At 41.8% G+C, this 19,272-nt stretch overlaps 1 protein-coding gene across 2 annotated transcripts; it reads right to left on the bottom strand.

The window, feature by feature from the left end:
• Positions 1–85: 85 nt before the first annotated feature.
• Positions 86–18,392, bottom strand: LOC124006234 (retinoic acid receptor beta-like). 2 transcript variants are annotated; one of them, XM_046316100.1, is made up of 9 exons: positions 17,777–18,392; positions 14,160–14,308; positions 11,456–11,597; positions 9,811–9,840; positions 9,536–9,702; positions 6,093–6,269; positions 3,308–3,512; positions 1,379–1,537; positions 86–1,019 (listed from the first exon to the last, which is right to left on the bottom strand). In XM_046316100.1, the coding sequence occupies exons 1-9, from the start codon at positions 17,925–17,927 to the stop codon at positions 841–843; spliced, it is 1,359 nt and encodes a 452-aa protein (XP_046172056.1). In that variant the 5' UTR covers positions 17,928–18,392; the 3' UTR covers positions 86–840. The 2 variants fall into 2 exon arrangements, with proteins under 2 accessions (XP_046172056.1, XP_046172057.1); XM_046316101.1 differs by lacking the exon at positions 9,811–9,840.
• Between the last annotated feature and the right edge of the window lie 880 nt (positions 18,393–19,272).

The following is a 19,272-nucleotide window of genomic DNA, read 5'->3' as shown; positions in this document are numbered from 1 at the left end:
CCACAAGGGGCAGTATCAACCTTTGTATGGAGTATTGGCTCCTGTCAAGATTTTTTTAAACAAAATGAATCGGACACACCCAGGGTATATATAGTTCCAAGACTTTAATAGACCAATAACTATCTGAAATATGATTATAATCAATATCACAAAAAAGCACCATGCCGTTCATCATAGAGATAAACATAACCATACAATGGTATGAAGAATATATGTTGACATGGTGAGAGTAATAGCACTTACTTAACAAAGCCAATCATGCAAGACTTTAAATAATGGAAACGTGAACCCCCTTACTTTAGAGTAGGTACCTGTTTTAAAATCGCTCGTACATTTGTGACCTACACACACCCAGTAATAACCTCTGGAAAATGCATCCCTTTTTGAGAGTTAAACTGAATCCATATCATGCATATTGTCATGCCTTGCCCCTGTGTCGCACCACAATGGAATGTCTAGTCACAATTCACATGAATCCCACTCCCATCCGTATAGAAAGGCTCTCTGTGTGAGGTTAATATGTTAAGCTACTCTCTAGTACTGCAATGCACTGTATGTATTTAAACCATCTTCTAAGCACCTTATGATACTGACCAACACACAGGCTGGTCCTGTTATATCTCCAGTCACGTCCAGTTATGAGTATTCTCTTTACTCTCTGTATGTACGTCACAACTAAGTTCTGTGGCATGATTCTATTTACAATTCCCTTTATATAACTCTGAATACACTGTTTTCACTGGTATTGTTCACATTTCTCCTCATCGTTTCCTTTCCGGGACATCCCATTGGAGGTATATTTTTCATTTTAATAAGGTTTTCAAGCAAACAGGCCAGTGTCTATGTACTGTGTGGACATGGAGAGTGTGTGTGTGTGGGTGTGATGTTCTTGTCTGCTCTCGGCTCCTCCTCAGAATGCTTCTGCTTCTCCAGGTTCTCCATCTCCTCCAGCATCTCCTGGATAAGAGGAGGCATGGAACCTGGGATCTCCATCTTCAACGTCACCACTCGCTCAGCTCCTGTGTAATTAGAATGGAAAATGTAAATGACACTTTATAGAGTAGTAGAAGTGTTTCTTAACTCTTTCACTCTCATGAGAGGCACATTTCCTTTATTTGTTCCTATTTAACCCACCACCACCCAGCATGTCTGAAAGGGTTTTTACACTGACTAGGCTTGTTGCCCACACCGACATCCACGGGTCACCCCTGATTTTCTACTTCTCTCTTTACACTACATCCATAAATTAGCGTTGGATGTGCACTGGTGTTGTAAAATCACAATATGCCATAACACCTGGTTATAACAGTCATGAAGCCAAGCCAACAGACTTAAGGTCAAAGTAAGTGTCATGGCCGATAGGGAGTTGACCTCTAACCTTTGGCGCTGATGCTGCGCAGGTCGGTTATCTTCATGAGGACCTTGGGGAACATGAGGGGCATGCTGGGCCGGCGTTTACGGGAGTAGATCTTCAAGGCCTCCAGTAAGGGCTCTTGCAGGACCTCCACCTTAGACGGCTCCTCCAGGTCCTGGCGGTCTGACACAGGAGAGACATTGTCAGTGTGACACCGACACATCATTCATCTGCTAATTCAGCTCATATCTAATTTGTGTGACAACACGTGAAATCTAAGGTAACTGAACTAAATGACTATCGCCCCGTTGTACTCACTTCTGTCATCATGAAGCGCTTTGGGAGACTAGTCAAGGATCACATCACCTCCACCCTACCTGATACCCTAGACATACTCCAATTTGCTTACCTCCCCAATAGGTCCATTGACGATGCAATCGCCATCACACTGCCCTATCCCATCTAGAGGAATACTTATGTAAGAATGCTGTTCATTGATTATAGCTCAGAATTTAACGCCATAGTACCATCCAAACTCGTCATTAAGCTTGAGCCCCTGGGTCACGACCCCGCCCTGTGCAACTGGGACCTGAACTTCTGACGTGGCGCCCCCAGGTGGCGAGGGTAGGTAACAACATCTCCATCCCGCTGATCCTCAACACTGGGGCCCTACAAGGGTACGTTCTCAGTCCCCTCCTGTACTCCCTGTTCACCCATGACTGCGTGGCCATGCACGCTTCCAACTCAATCATCAAGTTTGCAGACGACATTACAGTGGTAGGCTTGATTACCAACAACTACAAGACGACCTACAGGGAGGAGGTGAGGGCTCGGAGAGTGTGGTGTCAGGAAAATAACCTCACACTCAACGTAAACAAAAACAAAGAAGATCGTGGACTTCAGGAAACAGCAGAGGGAGCACCCCCCCATCCACATTGATGGCACAGTAGTGAAGCTGAAACTGAAATGGTCCAACCACACAGACAGCGTGGTGAAGAACAACAGCGCCTCTTCAACCTCAGGAGGCAGAAGAAATTTGGCCTGTCACCTAAAACACTCAAACTTTTACAGATGCACAATTGAGAACATCCTGTCGGGCTGTATCACCGCCTGGTACGGCAACTGCACCGCCTTCAACCGCAAGGCTCTCCAGAGGGTAGTGCGGTCTGCACAACGCATCACCTGGGGCAAACTACCTGCCCTCCAGGACACCTACACCATCCAATGTCACAGGAAGGCCATAAAGATCATCAAGGACAACCACCATCCGAGCCACTGCCTGTTCACCCCACTATCATCCAGAAGGCGAGATCAGTACAGGTGCATCAAAGCAGGGACGAGAGACTGAAAAACAACTTCTATCTCAAGGCCATCATACTGTTAAACAGCCATCACTAACATTGAGTGGCTGCTGCTAATATACTGACTCAAATCTCTGGCCACTTAAATAAATGGATTTAATAAAGGTATCACTAGTCACTTTAAACAATGCCACTTTATATAATGTTTACATACCCTACATTACTCATCTAATATGTATATACTGTACTCTATACCATCTACTGCATCTTGCCTATGCCGCACGGCCATCGCTCATCCATATATTTATATGTACATATTCTTATTCATTCCTTTACACTTGTGTGTAATTAGGTAGTGGTTGTGAATTTGTTAGATTACTTGTTAGATATTACTGCATGGTCAGAACTAGAAGAACAAGCATTTCGCTACACTCACATTAACATCTGCTAACCATGTGTATGTGACCAATAAAAGTTGATTTGATATATGTAGAATTTAACTACACCCACAGAAACTTCTATACACAAAAACGAGTGAGGTTAATTTATTAGAGTAAATAGTTATACTAAAAGTACATCCATTCATAAAACTCCAAAAATATTGTTTTATAAAAACTTTGCCTGTAACTGAAGCTATGGATAGTTGCAGTACCTCCAGACACCAGGCAGATGGCGCTGAGGAGGCCACTTTCTGTGTCATCCATCTCCAAGGGCAGCAGCTGGCCGGCGAAGGTGAACACCTGGTCTGTGAGCGGGCCAAAGCCAGCGTTGTGGATCTGTGTACGTGTCAAGGTCAGCCCATCTGAGAAGGTCATAGTGTCCTGGTCAGGAGTGTACCTTGTACAGATCCGCAGAATCTACAGGAGACATAAGGGGTAGTATAGAGAGTATAGAAAGGGACAGTATAGAAAAAGGCAATGGTGAGATGCATGTTCAAGAAGAGGGGGATGGAAATTAAAATACAAAGACATGAAAGGCAAAAAAAGCGAGAGAAGTATAGAGGTAAAACACAAACCTACATCTAGTCTGCATAAGAAAAAAGGATCACGTCGAGAGATCGAGAAAGGCCGATCAAGTAGAGAGATAAACATATCAGGTAGACAGAGATAGAGAAAGACAGATCAGGTAGAGAGAGATAAACATATCAGGTAGAGAGAGATAGAGAAAGAGAGATCAAGTAGAGAGAGATAAACATATCAAGTAGAGAGAGATAGAGAAAGACAGATCATGTAGAGAGAGATAGAGAAAGAGAAACAGATCAGGTAGAGAGAGATAGAGACAGACAGATCAAGTAGAGAGAGATAAACATATCAAGTAGAGAGAGATAGAGAAAGACAGATCAAGTAGAGAGAGATAAACATATCAAGTAGAGAGAGATAGAGAAAGACAGATCATGTAGAGAGAGATAGAGAAAGAGAGACAGATCAGGTAGAGAGAGATAGAGACAGACAGATCAAGTAGAGAGAGATAAACATATCAAGTAGAGAGAGATAGAGAAAGAGAGACAGATCAGCTAGACAGAGATAGAGAAAGACAGATCAGGTAGAGAGAGATAAACATATCAGGTAGAGAGAGATAGAGAAAGACAGATCAAGTAGAGAGAGATAAACATATCAAGTAGAGAGAGATAGAGAAAGAGAGACAGATCAGGTAGACAGAGATAGAGAAAGACAGATCAGGTAGAGAGAGATAAACATATCAGGTAGAGAGAGATAGAGAAAGACAGATCATGTAGAGAGAGATAGAGAAAGAGAGACAGATCAGGTAGAGAGAGATAGAGACAGACAGACAGATCAGGTAGAGAGATATAGAGAAAGTGACAGATAGATAGAACAGGTCAAAAGAGATAGACAGATCAGGTAGAGAGAGAGATAGACAGATTAGGTAGATAGAGAAAGAGATAGACAGATCAGGTAGAGAGAGATAGAGAAAGATAGATAGACAGATCAGGTAGAGAGAGATAGAGAAAGATAGATCAGGTAGAAAGAGATAGACAGATCAGGTAGAGAGAGATAGAGAAAGATAGATCAGGTAGAGAGAGATAGAGAAAGATAGATCAGGTAGAGAGAGATAGAGAAAGAGAGACAGATCAGGTAGACAGAGATAGAGAAAGAGATCAGGTAGAGAGAGATAAACATATCAGGTAGAGAGAGATAGAGAAAGACAGATCAAGTAGAGAGAGATAAACATATCAAGTAGAGAGAGATAGAGAAAGAGAGACAGATCATGTAGACAGAGATAGAGAAAGACAGATCAGGTAGAGAGAGATAAACATATCAGGTAGAGAGATATAGAGAAAGACAGATCATGTAGAGAGAGATAGAGAAAGATAGATCAGGTCGAGAGAGATAGAGAAAGATAGATCAGGTCGAGAGAGATAGAGAAAGATAGATCAGGTCGAGAGAGATAGAGAAAGATAGATCAGGTAGAGAGAGATAGAGAAATATAGATCAGGTAGAGAGAGATAGAGAAAGAGAAAGATAGATCAGGTAGAAAGAGATAGATAGATCAGGTAGAGAGATAGAGAAAGAGAAAGATAGATCAGGTAGAAAGAGATAGATAGATCAGGTAGAGAGAGATAGAGAAAGAGAAAGATAGATCAGGTAGAAAGAGATAGATAGATCAGGTAGAGAGAGATAGAGAAAGATAGATCAGGTAGAGAGAGATAGAGAAATATAGATCAGGTAGAAAGAGATAGATAGATCAGGTAGAGAGAGATAGAGAAAGATAGATCAGGTAGAAAGAGATAGATAGATCAGGTAGAGAGAGATAGAGAAAGACTCCTTAAAAACTCCTTAAAAAACATTTGTAGCTTAAATAACGCTACATCATAGCAAGGCACTGAGTCAAGTTTCACAAACGGCCTAAATCACCATCAATCTGCACAGTAATTATCCCTGCACGCCTCATTAGAAACCACGTCAGTAATGTAAAATAAACATGATAATGCTTTGATTTCAGATTAAAGATTTCCCCGTCGAGAAAATAGAGCCGTGAGTGAATCATGATGGTGCACCTAGTGAGAATCTACCAACCTTTGATGGTGCTGGAGAAGCACAGAGTTGACAATGAAAACCAGAAGATATGGGGAGATGAAAGAGAATAAAACATGCCTCCAGCGGTAACACTCTGTTACAACCCACCACCACTGTGTCTGAACCCTCCACCACTGTGTCTGTCTTCAGCACAAACGTATGCTGAGACAATGTGACAGCAGATCCATAGTGTCTGCCCCAAACAGCACACTGTGGCTGACAGACAATGTAACAGCAGGTCTATAGTGCCTGAACCGTTCCTGTACTCCACACAGGCCAGTTGATGAGGTGCCAGATGTGCTTTGGAGATGATGATGATGGTGCCGTACACACACATATACATCCCCTCACGCATACAGTATACACACACAAACGTACAGTACACACACACACACCACTCACCAGAATGTCCAGACAGGCCGCTTTGAGGAGGGTGATCTGGTCAGTTATAGTCAGGCCGGTGAAACCAGGAACCCGTTTGGCAAACTCCACAACCCTGATGATACATTTGGTGGCCAGCTCACTGAACTTATCCCACAGCCCCAGGTCCAACTGGATCCTAGTGTCTGAGCTTGAGTTCTACAGATGCATGTCCGGGGGAGGGGGAGGGTAAAGGAGAGATTAGAGAATAGGGGGGATAGATAGAGGGAGGGAGAGAGAGGGGCAGGAAGACCGAGAGGGATGGGGATGAAGAGAGAGAAAATCATGAGAAAACAAAAAAGATAATTACTTGACACATTGGAAAGAATTTACAAAAAAACTGAGCAAACTAGAATGCTATTTGGCCCTAAACAGAGAGTACACAGTGGCAGAATACGTGACCACTGTGACTGACCAAAAATGAAGGAAATCTTTCATGATGTACAGACTCAGTGAGCATATCCTTGCTATTGAAAAAGGCTGCCAATGGCAGACCCGGCTCTCAAGAGAAGACAGGCTATGTGCTCACTGCCCTCAAAATGAGGTGGAAACTGAGCTGCACTTCCTAACCTTCTGCCAAATGTATTAACATATTAGAGACACATATTTACCTCAGATTACACAGACCCACAAATAAATCAAAAACAAATCCAATTTTGATAAACTCCCATATCCACTGGGTGAAATTCCAGTGTGCCATCACAGCAGCAACATTTGTGACATGTTGCCACAAGAAAAGGGCAACTAGTGAAGAACAAACACCATTGTAAATACAACCTATATTTATGTTTATTTATTTCCCCTTTCGGGGAACTATTTGCACATCATTACAACAAGGTATATAGACATGTGACATTTGAAATGTTGTTATTATTTTGGAACTTTTGTGAATGTAATGTTTACTGTTACTGTTTATGGTTGATTATCTATTTCACTTGCTTTGGCAATGTAAACATATGTTTCCCATAACCAATAAATTGAATTGAAAAGAAAGCAAGGAAAAGAAAAATAGTGAGAGAAAGAGAGAGAGAGAGAGAGAGAGATGTAGAGAGACGGAGAGAGAGAGATGGGGAGAGAGAGAGTGAGAGAGAGAGCGAGAGAGGTAGAGAGATGTAGAGAGACGGAGAGAGAGAGATGTAGAGAGAGAGAGAGAGAGATGTAGAGAGAGAGAGAGAGATGAGAGAGAGAGAGAGAGAGAGATGTAGAGACGGAGAGAGAGAGATGTAGAGAGAGAGAGAGAGAGAGAGAGAGAGCGAGAGAGGTAGAGAGATGGAAAGAGAGAGATGTAGAGAGAGAGAGATATATATATATAGAGAGAGACAGAGAGAGAGAGAGAGAGAGAGAGAGAGAGAGAGAGAGAGAGAGAGAGAGAGAGAGAGAGAGAGAGAGATGTAGAGAGATGTAGAGCGAGAGAGAGATGTAGAGAGACGGAGAGAGAGAGATGTAGAGAGAGAGTGAGAGAGGGAGAGAGGGAGAGAGACGGAGAGAGAGATGTAGAGAGAGAGAGATATATATATAGAGAGAGAGACAGAGAGAGAGAGAGAGCGAGAGAGAGAGAGAGATGTAGAGATACAGAGAGAGAGAGATGTAGAGAGAGAGAGAGAGAGAGAGAGAAGAGAGAGAGAGCAATTAGTTCTAAGTATAATCTCAACATTACAACCAGTATGATCCATTTAGATGACTGGATTATGGTACAGGGATAGTGCTTCTGAGCCTCAACAGAGACAGACCTACCCACAGAATTAAATGGAAATATATCCATGATACATGTAATATATACAGTTGAAGTCAGAAGTTTATACACCTCAGCCAAATACATTTAAACACAGATTTTTATAATTCCTGACATTTGAACCAAGTAAGAAAATCCCTGTTTTAGGTCAGTTAGGATCACGACTTTATTTTAAGAATGTGAAATGAAAGGATAATAGTAGAGAGAATGATTTATTTCAGATTTGATTTCTTTCATCACATTCCCAGTCGGTCAGACGTTTACATACACTCAATTAGTATTTGGTAGCATTGGCTTTAAATTGTTTACCTTTGGTCAAACGTTTTGGGTAGCCTTCCACAAGCTTCCCACAATAAGTTGGGTGAATTTTGGCCCATTCTTCCTGACAGAGCTGGTGTAACTGTGTCAGGTTTGTAGGCCTCTTTGCGCACACACTTCAGTTCTACCTTCAAATTCTCTATAGGATTGAGGTCAGGGCTTTGTGATGGCCACTCCGATACCTTGACATTGTTGTCCTTAAGCCATTTTGCAACAACTTTGGAAGTATGCTTGAGGTCATTGTCCATTTGGAAGACCCATTTGCGACCAAGCTTTAACTTCCTGACTGATGTCTTGAGATGTTGCTACAATATATCCACATCATATTCCTCCCTCATGATGCCATCTATTTTGTGAAGGGCACCAGTACCTCCTGCAGCAAACCACCCCCACAACATGATGCTGCCACCCCCATACTTCACGGTTGGGATGGTGTCCTTCGGCTTGCAAGCCTCCCCCTTTTTCCTCCAAACATAACAATGGTCATTATGACCAAACAGTTATATTTTTGTTTCATCAGACCAGAGGACATTTCTCCAAAAAGTACGATCTTTGTCCCCATGTGCAGTTGCAAACCGTAGTCTGGCTTTATTATGGCGGTTTTGGAGCAGTGGCTTCTTCCTTGCTGAGCGCCCTTTCAGGTTGTCAATATAGGACTCCTTTTACTGTGGATATAGATACTTTTGTACCTGTTTCCTCCAGCATCTTCACAAGGTCATTTGCTGTTGTTCTCGGATTGATTTGCACTTTTCGCACCAATGTACGTTCATCTCTCCTTCCTGAGCGGTATGACAGCTGCGTGGTCCCATGGTGTTTATACTTGCGTACTATTGTTTGTACAAATGAACGTGGTACCTTCAGGTGTTTGGAAATTGCTCCCAAGGATGAACCAGACTTGTGGAGGTCTACAATGTTTTTTCTGAGGTCTTAGCTGATTTCTTTTGATTTTCCCATGATGTCAAGCAAAGAGGCACTTGAAGGTAGGCCTTGAAATACATCCACAGGTACACCTCTAATTGACTCAAATGATGCCAATTAGCCTATCAGAAGCTTCAAAAGCCATGACATTATTTTCTGGAATTTTCCAAGCCGTTTAAAGGCACAGTCAACTGAGTTTATGTAAACTTCTGACCCACTGGAATTGTGATACAGTGAATTATAAGTGAAATAATCTGTCTGTTAACAATTGTTGGAAAAATTACTTGTGTCACGCACAAAGTAGATGTCATAACCGAATTGCCAAAACTATAGTTTGTTAACAAGAAATGTGTGGAGTGGTTGAAAAATGAGTTTGGAATGACTCCAACCTAATTGTATGTAAACTTCTGACTTCAACTGTATATATGGTGCCAACATGGCAGTGGTTGTTACTCACTGTAGTGTATTTGCCCAACTGGCAGAGGGAAGGGAAGGTCTCTCTATGAGCCCTACAGATTTTCTCCACTATACAGCCCAGTTCTGCTGTCAGCTCATATGTCTCGATGATGGTCATCTTGGGAGTCTCCTTCTTCTCCGTCCTCTTACTCCGGTCATTCCTGACAGCTGGGAAGAGAGGATGAAATATGAACGGAGATAACTCAAGAAAAAATGTGAAATTGAATTTGTTGCAATAGCTAAGTTGGTTGGATCATGGTGCTTGTAACACAATACCTCTGGTGTGATTTCCCTTGTGGGCAACACCTGCAGAATATATAGTAGGTGTTAACAGTAAAGAGTCTGTTAAAGGACCATATTTTTCTCAACAAGCCATGCACATTTACCAATGAGTGTCTTAAGTCATGTAAAATAGTCATGTTATACCTTCCAACTGATCTATAAATCACGTCAACATACTTCAACCATTGGTTTTCAACACAGGCCACTCGTTTCACTGAGCCGGATCTCAGGGAGAGATCCATCTTATGCACCTGGTCTCCTCAGACAGGCACATTTACTGACAGATCTGTTCAGTAAATGGATAGTCTACTCTAGTCTGCCCTACTTCCTGCAATCATTGTGTAAAATCTTCCCTCTGGGCTGCATTACATACAAGTCAGTGACAACGGCAGACAATGACACAGTAATATTAGTAGCCGTTACATTCCAGCCACAAGGCCACAAGGCCACAAGGCTGATGCGTGTGCTGATGGATTTATGTATTGCTGACATGCTGGGTAGAAGAGATGAATGACATTCAGAATAGCAGGCATCCATCACCATGACACCATCCCCCTACCCACAACAGAGATTGTATCTGGGTCAGTGTGCCTTCTGGGAAATGGTGTTTGGACAGCGGAGGTGGAATTAGTTTTCTTGGAAAACGTTCAGACAGCAGAAGCATTGACATGATTAGACAGGTTTTTAGGTACGGTGCCTTCAGAAACTTTTCACACACTTTGACGTTTTCCACATTTTGTTGAGTTAAAACTAACTCTGCGTGCAATAATCATTGCACTTTGGATGAATCAATTACACCCAGTCACTGCAAAGATACAGGCATCCTTGACAGCGTTGACGGAGAGGATGGAAACCGCTCAGGGATTTCACAATGAGGCTAATGGGGATTTGAGACCAGTTACAGAGTTTAATGGCTGTGATCGGAGAAAACTGAGGATGGATCAACAACATTGTAGTTACTCCAAACTACTAACCTAAATGGCGGAGTGAAAAGAAGGAAACCTGTACAGAATAAAAATATTCCAACAGTCTCTAAGGGCTTTGCAAACCTGGATTGTACAATATTTGCACATTATTCTTTTAAAAATTCTTCAAGTTCTGTCAAATTGGATGTTGATCATTGCAAGACAGACATTTTCATGTCTTGCCATAGATTTTCAAGATGTTTTAAGTCAAATTACCCAGAAAGACTGTAATCGCCGCCAAAGGTGATTCTAACATTCTAACATTCTAACACTCAGGGGGTTGAATACTTATCTAATCAAAATATATGAGCATTTTATTCCCCCCCCCCCAAAAAACGTATAATTTCTCTTACACTTTGACATTTCACATTATTTTGTGTAGATCCTTGACAAAAAAATGACAATTAAAGTTGCACTATGCAGAAAGTTACATATAGTCACAATTCATTTTGAATTCCACTTTGTAACACACCAAAATGTGGGGGGGAATTAAGGGGTGTGAATACGTTCTGAAGGCACTGGGTATTTTGGGTAAGAGTTTTATGAAAAAGTTTGGGAATATTGCATAGCAGTGTTTAGCAGTTTTGGGGTATATTACAGAGGAGTTGGGCGTTGTTTAGAAATGCTGCTCTTCAGTGGTTGAATGGAGACACTGAAATATTATTGACACTTACACTCCCTGGACATGCCCGCGGCGAAGCACCTCTGTAGCCGGCAGTACTGACAGCGGTTCCTGGTGATCTTATTGATGATGCAGTTACTGTCCCGGTGGCACGTGTAAACCATGTTCTTCTGGACACTTCTACGGAAGAAACCCTGGGAGCCACCAACGGAAAGAATAATATGCTTTCAGTAGAGAAGACATCTCCCTTGTACATTCAGCTACCAGCAGTTAACATTCTACAGACGTCTGAAAGGAGCTCGAATGTCTTTGTAGGTGACGTAGTAGTGTTATTACATCACCCTCTGAATACATGTATCCTTCTTAAAATGAGGACCTTAAAGGCACACTTCGGGAATTTTGGTATCTACGATTTCATCTGACTCCGGGGATGTAGATAAAGGGCCTCATTGCCAAAATTCCCAAGTATCCCTTTAACATCAACATGTGCTTTCCACATGCAAAGAAGAAGAAGAAACGACTTTTAAGTACTTCATATATAATGAATGACTGTTATCACACAATCACAATGAAATTAGAGAAATAACAAAACAACAGGCCAAATGCAACTATAATAATGTTGTGAAACACATCAATAGTATAGGGTGTAGCGGGGTAACACCACACATGTTGTGAAACACGTCAATAGTATAGGGTGTAGCGGGGTAACACCACACATGTTGTGAAACACGTCAATAGTATAGGGTGTAGCGGGGTAACACCACACATGTTGTGAAACACGTCAATAGTATAGGGTGTAGCGGGGTAACACCACACATGTTGTGAAACACGTCAATAGTATAGGGTGTAGCGGGGCAACACCACACATGTTGTGAAACACGTCAATAGTATAGGGTGTAGCAGGGTAACACCACACATGTTGTGAAACACGTCAATAGTATAGGGTGTAGCGGGGTAACACCACACATGCTGTGAAACACGTCAATAGTATAGGGTGTAGCGGGGTAACACCACACATGTTGTGAAACACGTCAATAGTATAGGGTGTAGCGGGGTAACACCACACATGTTGTGAAACACGTCAATAGTATAGGGAGTAGCGGGGTAACACCACACATGTTGTGAAACACGTCAATAGTATAGGGTGTAGCGGGGTAACACCACACATGTTGTGAAACACGTCAATAGTATAGGGTGTAGCGGGGTAACACCACACATGTTGTGAAACACGTCAATAGTATAGGGAGTAGCGGGGTAACACCACACATGTTGTGAAACACGTCAATAGTATAGGGTGTAGCGGGGTAACACCACACATGTTGTGAAACACGTCGATAGTATAGGGTGTAGCTGGGTAACACCACACATGTTGTGAAACACGTCAATAGTATAGGGTGTAGCTGGGTAACACCACACATGTTGTGAAACACGTCAATAGTATAGGGTGTAGCGGGGTAACACCACACGCACTGTCCTGTTCTTAGTCAGTCAATAGTATCCCGACACATGAGCAGTTTATCAGGGCTAAGATTCAGGCCCTTTAGTGATACTAGTATTTGCTCTGGGTAAACATGGCAGTCAAACAGTCCCTAGTGGCCTTGAGTCTACTCTTTAGGGTTCAAAACAGTAGGTTGAGTAACGTTACATAGTTGTAACAGAAGCTTTATTTTTGATTTGTAAGCCCCCTTCCCCGCAGGAGGCCTTTTGCCTTTTGGTTGGCCGTCATTGTAAATAAGAATCTGTTCTTAACTGACTTGCCTAGTTAATAAAGGTTAAATAAAAAATGTAAATACATCTATATGCTATATATATGCTATATTGGAGTAAAAAAATATCTGATTTTTAATTTGAACATCTAAATAGATCTGCCAGGTCAGACCAATACGTGTATCAACAGACACCAACTGACATTTCTAAAGCATGCCATTTCCACTTTCGACCTGCTACAGTTGAGAAAACGAACCATCGACAAATCTCTTTCATGCAGCTCCTTATACGAGGTCCCCCTCCAGGGCAGGAGAGATGAGCTCCATTCTCACCTTCTGCACTAAACTGTCAGCGGGAAAACTCTGTAACTAAACGCCACTTCTCATCTCTAACACAGATGTGATCTCACACTTAATCTATAATTAGGATCATTGCCTTTCATCTTGTTCTGAAAGACGCTGAGGAGAGAATGTCATCTGTAGTCATGGTCTCCTCCATGCTCTTGGTATTGTTCACGGTGCTGCCCATCAATTATTTACCTTCTCTCTGTAGAGCCTTCTGTTGCCTGAGCGTTCAGCTCGCGCGAAGGGCCAATCGGCCTAGCTTTCATGAACAATTGTGTTAACACCTACTCACTATAGCTCACTGCCATGGACCATCAAAGGGTGATAGAGGGGGGGACATTTGAGAACCCCAGAGAATAGTGGGAATCGTGTGTGTGTGTGTGTGTGTGTGTGTGTGTGTGTGTGTGTGTGTGTGTGTGTGTGTGTGTGTGTGTGTGTGTGTGTGTGTGTGTGTGTGTGTGTGTGTGTGTGTGTGTGTGTGTGTGTGTGTGTGTGTGTGTGTGTGTGTGTGTGTGTGGTGTTTGTTGCAGTTTCTCGCATTACATATCCACATCCCAGGTAAATTAGGTCTGGGATTGAACTCCAAAGTAGAAATGAACATGCTGAATACGTTGAAACCGCTGAAGAAATAAAAGTGGAATTGATTCATCATTTGAGCAGTCAGATGGTTTTTGCGATATGTACATGGCCAGTCTGGTCCCTTACCTTACAGCCCTCACAAGCACTGACGCCATAGTGGTAGCCTGAGGACTTGTCTTGGCACACGAAGCAGGGTTTGTAGGTGCGAGGAGGGGGCAGAGGTGAGAGAGGACTGGCGAACAGGTCCTCTGAGCTGGAGCTCTGGGTTTCCACAGCTGCTGACACACAGGGGGGATAGAGGTAGAAAGGAAGTGAGGGAGAGAGGGATGATGAGGCGCTGGGAAGAATGACAGGCACTGAGTGTTGGGAGTGAGATGAGGGCTGCCACTGCATAAACTCTAAAATGGCCTCCTTTCCTTGTCTCCTTTCTAAGCTGTGACTGAGTTTTCATCATTTTTCTGTCACTTTAATTCACAAAAATCTCTACCGTGGAGACAAGGAGGAGAGAAAAGTAATATTCGGACAAAGCTGGGAGAAGGAGAAAATTCCAATGCAGCTGCTGAAAATGCGGTCATACATCGAATTAATGTAGCTTAATGTTCTTCAAACAGTAACGCATTGAAGTAAAACAGTATTTAATCCCTAAAAACTGTTGAAGTATCAAACAAATTGGATTATGTCTTTGGGCCTCCTCTTTTATATTCGAGGACCCACAGTTATTTCTATGGTCAGTAAACATTCTGCAAAGTGACTACGCAACATAGCATTCAATCCATTTATTTTATTTTTTCAACCAAACAAATAACAGAAAAGTGCTTGGGCATCTTTGATCTTTCATTAGTATACAAATACTAATTTCTACGGCCGGTAAACATTGTACTGCGGAACTCAGCCACAGAACTATCTCTATGGAAAAAGAATCACGAATTTACTGTAGCTGAGCTGATAACACAGATAATGTCAGCCCACAGTGCCAAGTCCACTTGTGTTCCCGAGGACATGTTGAGGCCTTGTGTTGATAGGCATATCTGACCGAGATAATGTTCAGGTTTTCTTTTCAGACTTTTGTGTCGTCCTTTTCACAGAGAGAGCAAATGGGTGAAGAAGAGGCCAGATACAGTCATACTATTCCAATGCCATACTTTGTGGGAAAATGACGACAGCAGACACTCTTAAGACATCTCTTCAGTTTTATAGAGTCTCCACTGTGACAGGGCAAGCATCCCTGCTGGCTTCTTATCACCTCTACCATAAAAGCACATAGTGCCAGATCAGTGGCAGATCACTAAAAAAAGGCAAATTGAGGGGACTAAAATAGAAAATGTCCTTATATCCATCCCCTTGAACCCGTGGCCTCCAGTTGAACCTACCCTCGCCGGGTCAAACAAGAGAACACACCCATTAGCAAGTATTCTCTCCGCTGCGAAACAATGGTGGTGCATGCCACAAGATCAACTGACTGATGATGAAGCAGTGGAATATTAAGCTAGACTAAGTGGTTTGGAGGGGGAGGGAGGTGCTCATCCACATTTATTAAGAGAGAAACTGGTAACGAGTAAAGTTTGAAGATGTGTGCCCCGATCTGCTTCCACTATGTCAAAGGAAAGTCACTTTCTCTGCGCGCCATCACAATGCTATCCCAATGCTATCACAATGCCATCCCAATGCTATCCCAATGCTATCACAATGCTATCACACTCTACTGAGGTCTTTTGGGGGACTTTTAGGGCTGGATGCTGAAAGTAAAGGCAATCTGTAGTGAGGGAATGTCTATGTGTTGTGAGTAGGTCAATTCCTCAGTGAAATCCAAACACCCTTAACATTACACTTGTAAACAGGAACAATAATTATAGTCATTAGGATATCAGCACTGGCCATACAACATGAATGTACTCACAGAATAGCCAAAGTGACGAACGGGGTAAATATATGATTGTTTTCCAACAACTTCTTTGCTGTGGGTGAGACAAGCCAAGCAGTCTGAGTCTCGTCTGACCTCCTGTTGGTGACCGTCCACTGAACACTCAGTGACCTCCAGTGACCGCTGACCACATTGGCTGTGCTTCGGTTGAGATGCTCCTCCATCTACAAACACTGAGCGCTGCCAGAGAAGGTCTAATGTTGTAACTAGCTTTGGTGCTGCCTTCGAAATGCTTTTGATATCGCAGAAAATATAAGGACCATAATGTCATGTGAAGCCCTTGAGGCTGACTGTCAGAAGCACACCGGTGTTGGATAAATGAAAACCTCTGAAGAGACAGCTAGATCAACCATCAGATAGAGGAAACCAAAGGTATCTGATTGGATCTGTAAATATCAACAACAAGTTGAGGAAATGGTCTCCCGAGTGGCGCAGCGGTCTAAGGCACTGCTTCTCAGTGCTAGTGGAGTCACTACAGACCATGGTTTGATTCCAGGCTGTATCACAACCGGCTGTGATTGGGAGTCCCATAGGGCGGCGCACAATTGGCCCAGCGTCGTCCGGGTTTGGCCGTCATTGTAAATAAGAATTTGTTCTGAACTGACTTGCCTAGTTAAATAAAGGTAAAATACAACATTTAATAAAGAGGGACAGTGACTGTAGTAGGTGATAACAGAGGCGTGACAAGTCAAATAAGAGTGCAGATTTTATGGCCAATTCATTATCAATGGGTTCACTGTAATAATCCATGTATGATTGATTTAGGATAACAAGTAAGTATACCGACTGACTGCACAACGGTGAATTCATTCCATAAACTAGGAGGTAGACTTACCAATATATACTAATGCAATCATCAGTTGCAGCAAAGCAAACAATATGCATATGTAAAATAACAACAATATTGACCATATTCCTTTGCTATAAAGCCACAATCTGTCCCCCCCCCCCCCCCAGCCAAATAGCAGCCCTGTCACTTGGTTTGCTATAAAGCTGAGGGATTGGGGCTGGAGAAATGTAACCACTCTCTGATTATCAATGAAGCTATGGATGCAAGGACTGACAGTTATATCAACATTATAGTTTGAAACATATTTTGAACTATACATTGTTTACAAAGGCGTTATTTACAAATGGAGTTTTTTAAAAAGCAACCTTATATTTTGGGTTATAGAGGTGTAAGTAATACACTTGCACTGAACGCATTAGGCGTTTATAAATTATTCTTCAAGATTCAATGGGTATCATTAATTGAAATGACCATAAAAATCAGTAAATATTGCAGACCGCACCTTTAACTTTCACGTGTAGGCCTACATAAATGCTGTTGTGTGTTATTTTTGGTTTAAGCTTGATTTTACTGTGCAGGCTTCTGTATTGAATTTGATGTAGGCCCTATATCTGAAATAATTGTGTAATTTTTGTTGATTTGAACTAGATATGACATCAATGACATATTCAGAAAGATATATGAATAAATGCCATCGAACAACAGCCTCTGGAAAAAAAGATGGTAGCCTGCATACAACATGACCTAAATAAATATGTTTACATTGTCTTTGGATTAAAGATGCAATGATACAGGACTGCACAGGGAACAGTTTAGGCTACAATGGACGAACAATTGACGCAAGGAATAGGCTATATTATAAACAGTGCATCAAAGGTGTGAGAAGAAGATACAACTGGATATATCATGTCAAGTCCCACGTTCAGTCTTTCAAACAAATACTTCGATTTAGTAAAGAGTAAAACAGTTGGCAAATGAGGGGTTATTACTTAAACCTGTAAATAGACTAAATAAAAATAAAGCTTCACCTACATTGCGCGACCCGATGAACTTGCCATTCCGTTTCTGTTAGTCCAGTGAAGCATGCGGTTTGAGATGGTTCCAGGAGCATACAAGGACTTGCAGTATAGAAGTCCAGCGTTTCCCCTGGACCAACTGCGAGAAAATCCATATAGTCAAACATGGTTTTCTATAACATTAGTGTAAGGCCGAGTCCTTATCAAGATGCGTCAGGATCTAAAGAAATGGAACAAATGGAACAAATGGAATGCAACTGTCCTTAATTCGCACGCCCAAGTAGGATTCTGTTTTCCCTCTCAGTCAAGCGTATGATGGACATTTTTGTTCAAAGTTTGTAATTGACCAAAATTATATTTTATTAATTTGAGTCGATGCAAAAATATCTACAGTTGTATGCGGGCGCTGAGAGAAGATTTCCATCGATGGATTCATTCAAAAAATATTTGCGTCCATCGCGCGCAGGGGGCTCAGCAAAATAGTCCGTCCCTGTGAAAACCCGACAAAAACAGAATAGTAGGCTATTTTACATAACAAAGTTTGTTTTGGAGTTCTTAGCTCCCATTTATTGACAAATGGGTTATGTTGTCTCTACACAACCACTTCATACTAGTTATGTCACAGGGACCGATTGAATTACCTAATATATGCGGGTGAACTTTCCATGAACCTTTTTGGCGGCCGCTAACCTGCAAATGACCCAAACACTGTCTGACATCACCAAGTACAATGATTCCCTCACCAGACGAGATAGACGACAATATTTTGTGTGCGCTTGGATAGAATGTTAGGTAAATGGTAGTAGAAATACAGTGTGCAAGCAAGTTGTATGATTCTGACTTTCTTCATTGATTTCACACGTTTTACTGATTATTGAAATGGCATGTATTTGGTAAGTCTGACACGATAGAATATAATGAAATACAACAGAACAGAATAATATAAAATAGATACTTGGAAAAACACACTTTTCAAAATGTAGGCTATCTAGCAACCATGTGCAATCATCTAAGTCTCACCCTGTGAGTAAGTGGAAGCTAGGCTGTCTTTCCTATCTGGAAGGTAGGCCTAATAGTAATGAACTAGGCCCTACTCTTTTGTTCCACAGTAAAGCCAATTGCGTAATCGATACTTAAAAATTGAGCTAAATGTTTCTGTAAGTGTACATCTTGGGTGGGTGAGATAGATAAGCAGTTCAAAGATTGAATCCTGTTATAACAAATATTTCAAAGCTATTCTCTATGCTCTCACATCAGCAGAAAACATGATAAGAAAATGATAGCTTTAAGCTAAAGATAGCGATGGAATGAAATAGAAAGGAAAGGTCAGTAGAGGTATGTAGATTCTAATTTGAAATATGTCAAATTCCTCGTCTTTAAGTTAAACCTAAAATAACAAGGCAATCTCAGATAAGGAACCTTAAAGCCCCAGTCTGTAAGATTTACGGTAATCTAAACTGAAGAAGTATACCCCTTGATTTTAAAGAACAGATATGACACATTAAAATACTT

Source organism: Oncorhynchus gorbuscha, linkage group LG19 (genome assembly GCF_021184085.1).
Source record: "Oncorhynchus gorbuscha isolate QuinsamMale2020 ecotype Even-year linkage group LG19, OgorEven_v1.0, whole genome shotgun sequence".
Classification (NCBI taxonomy): Eukaryota; Metazoa; Chordata; class Actinopteri; order Salmoniformes; family Salmonidae; genus Oncorhynchus; species Oncorhynchus gorbuscha.
The sequence above is the reverse complement of the archived record's forward strand: the minus strand, read 5'-3'. Positions and strand labels throughout refer to the sequence as shown.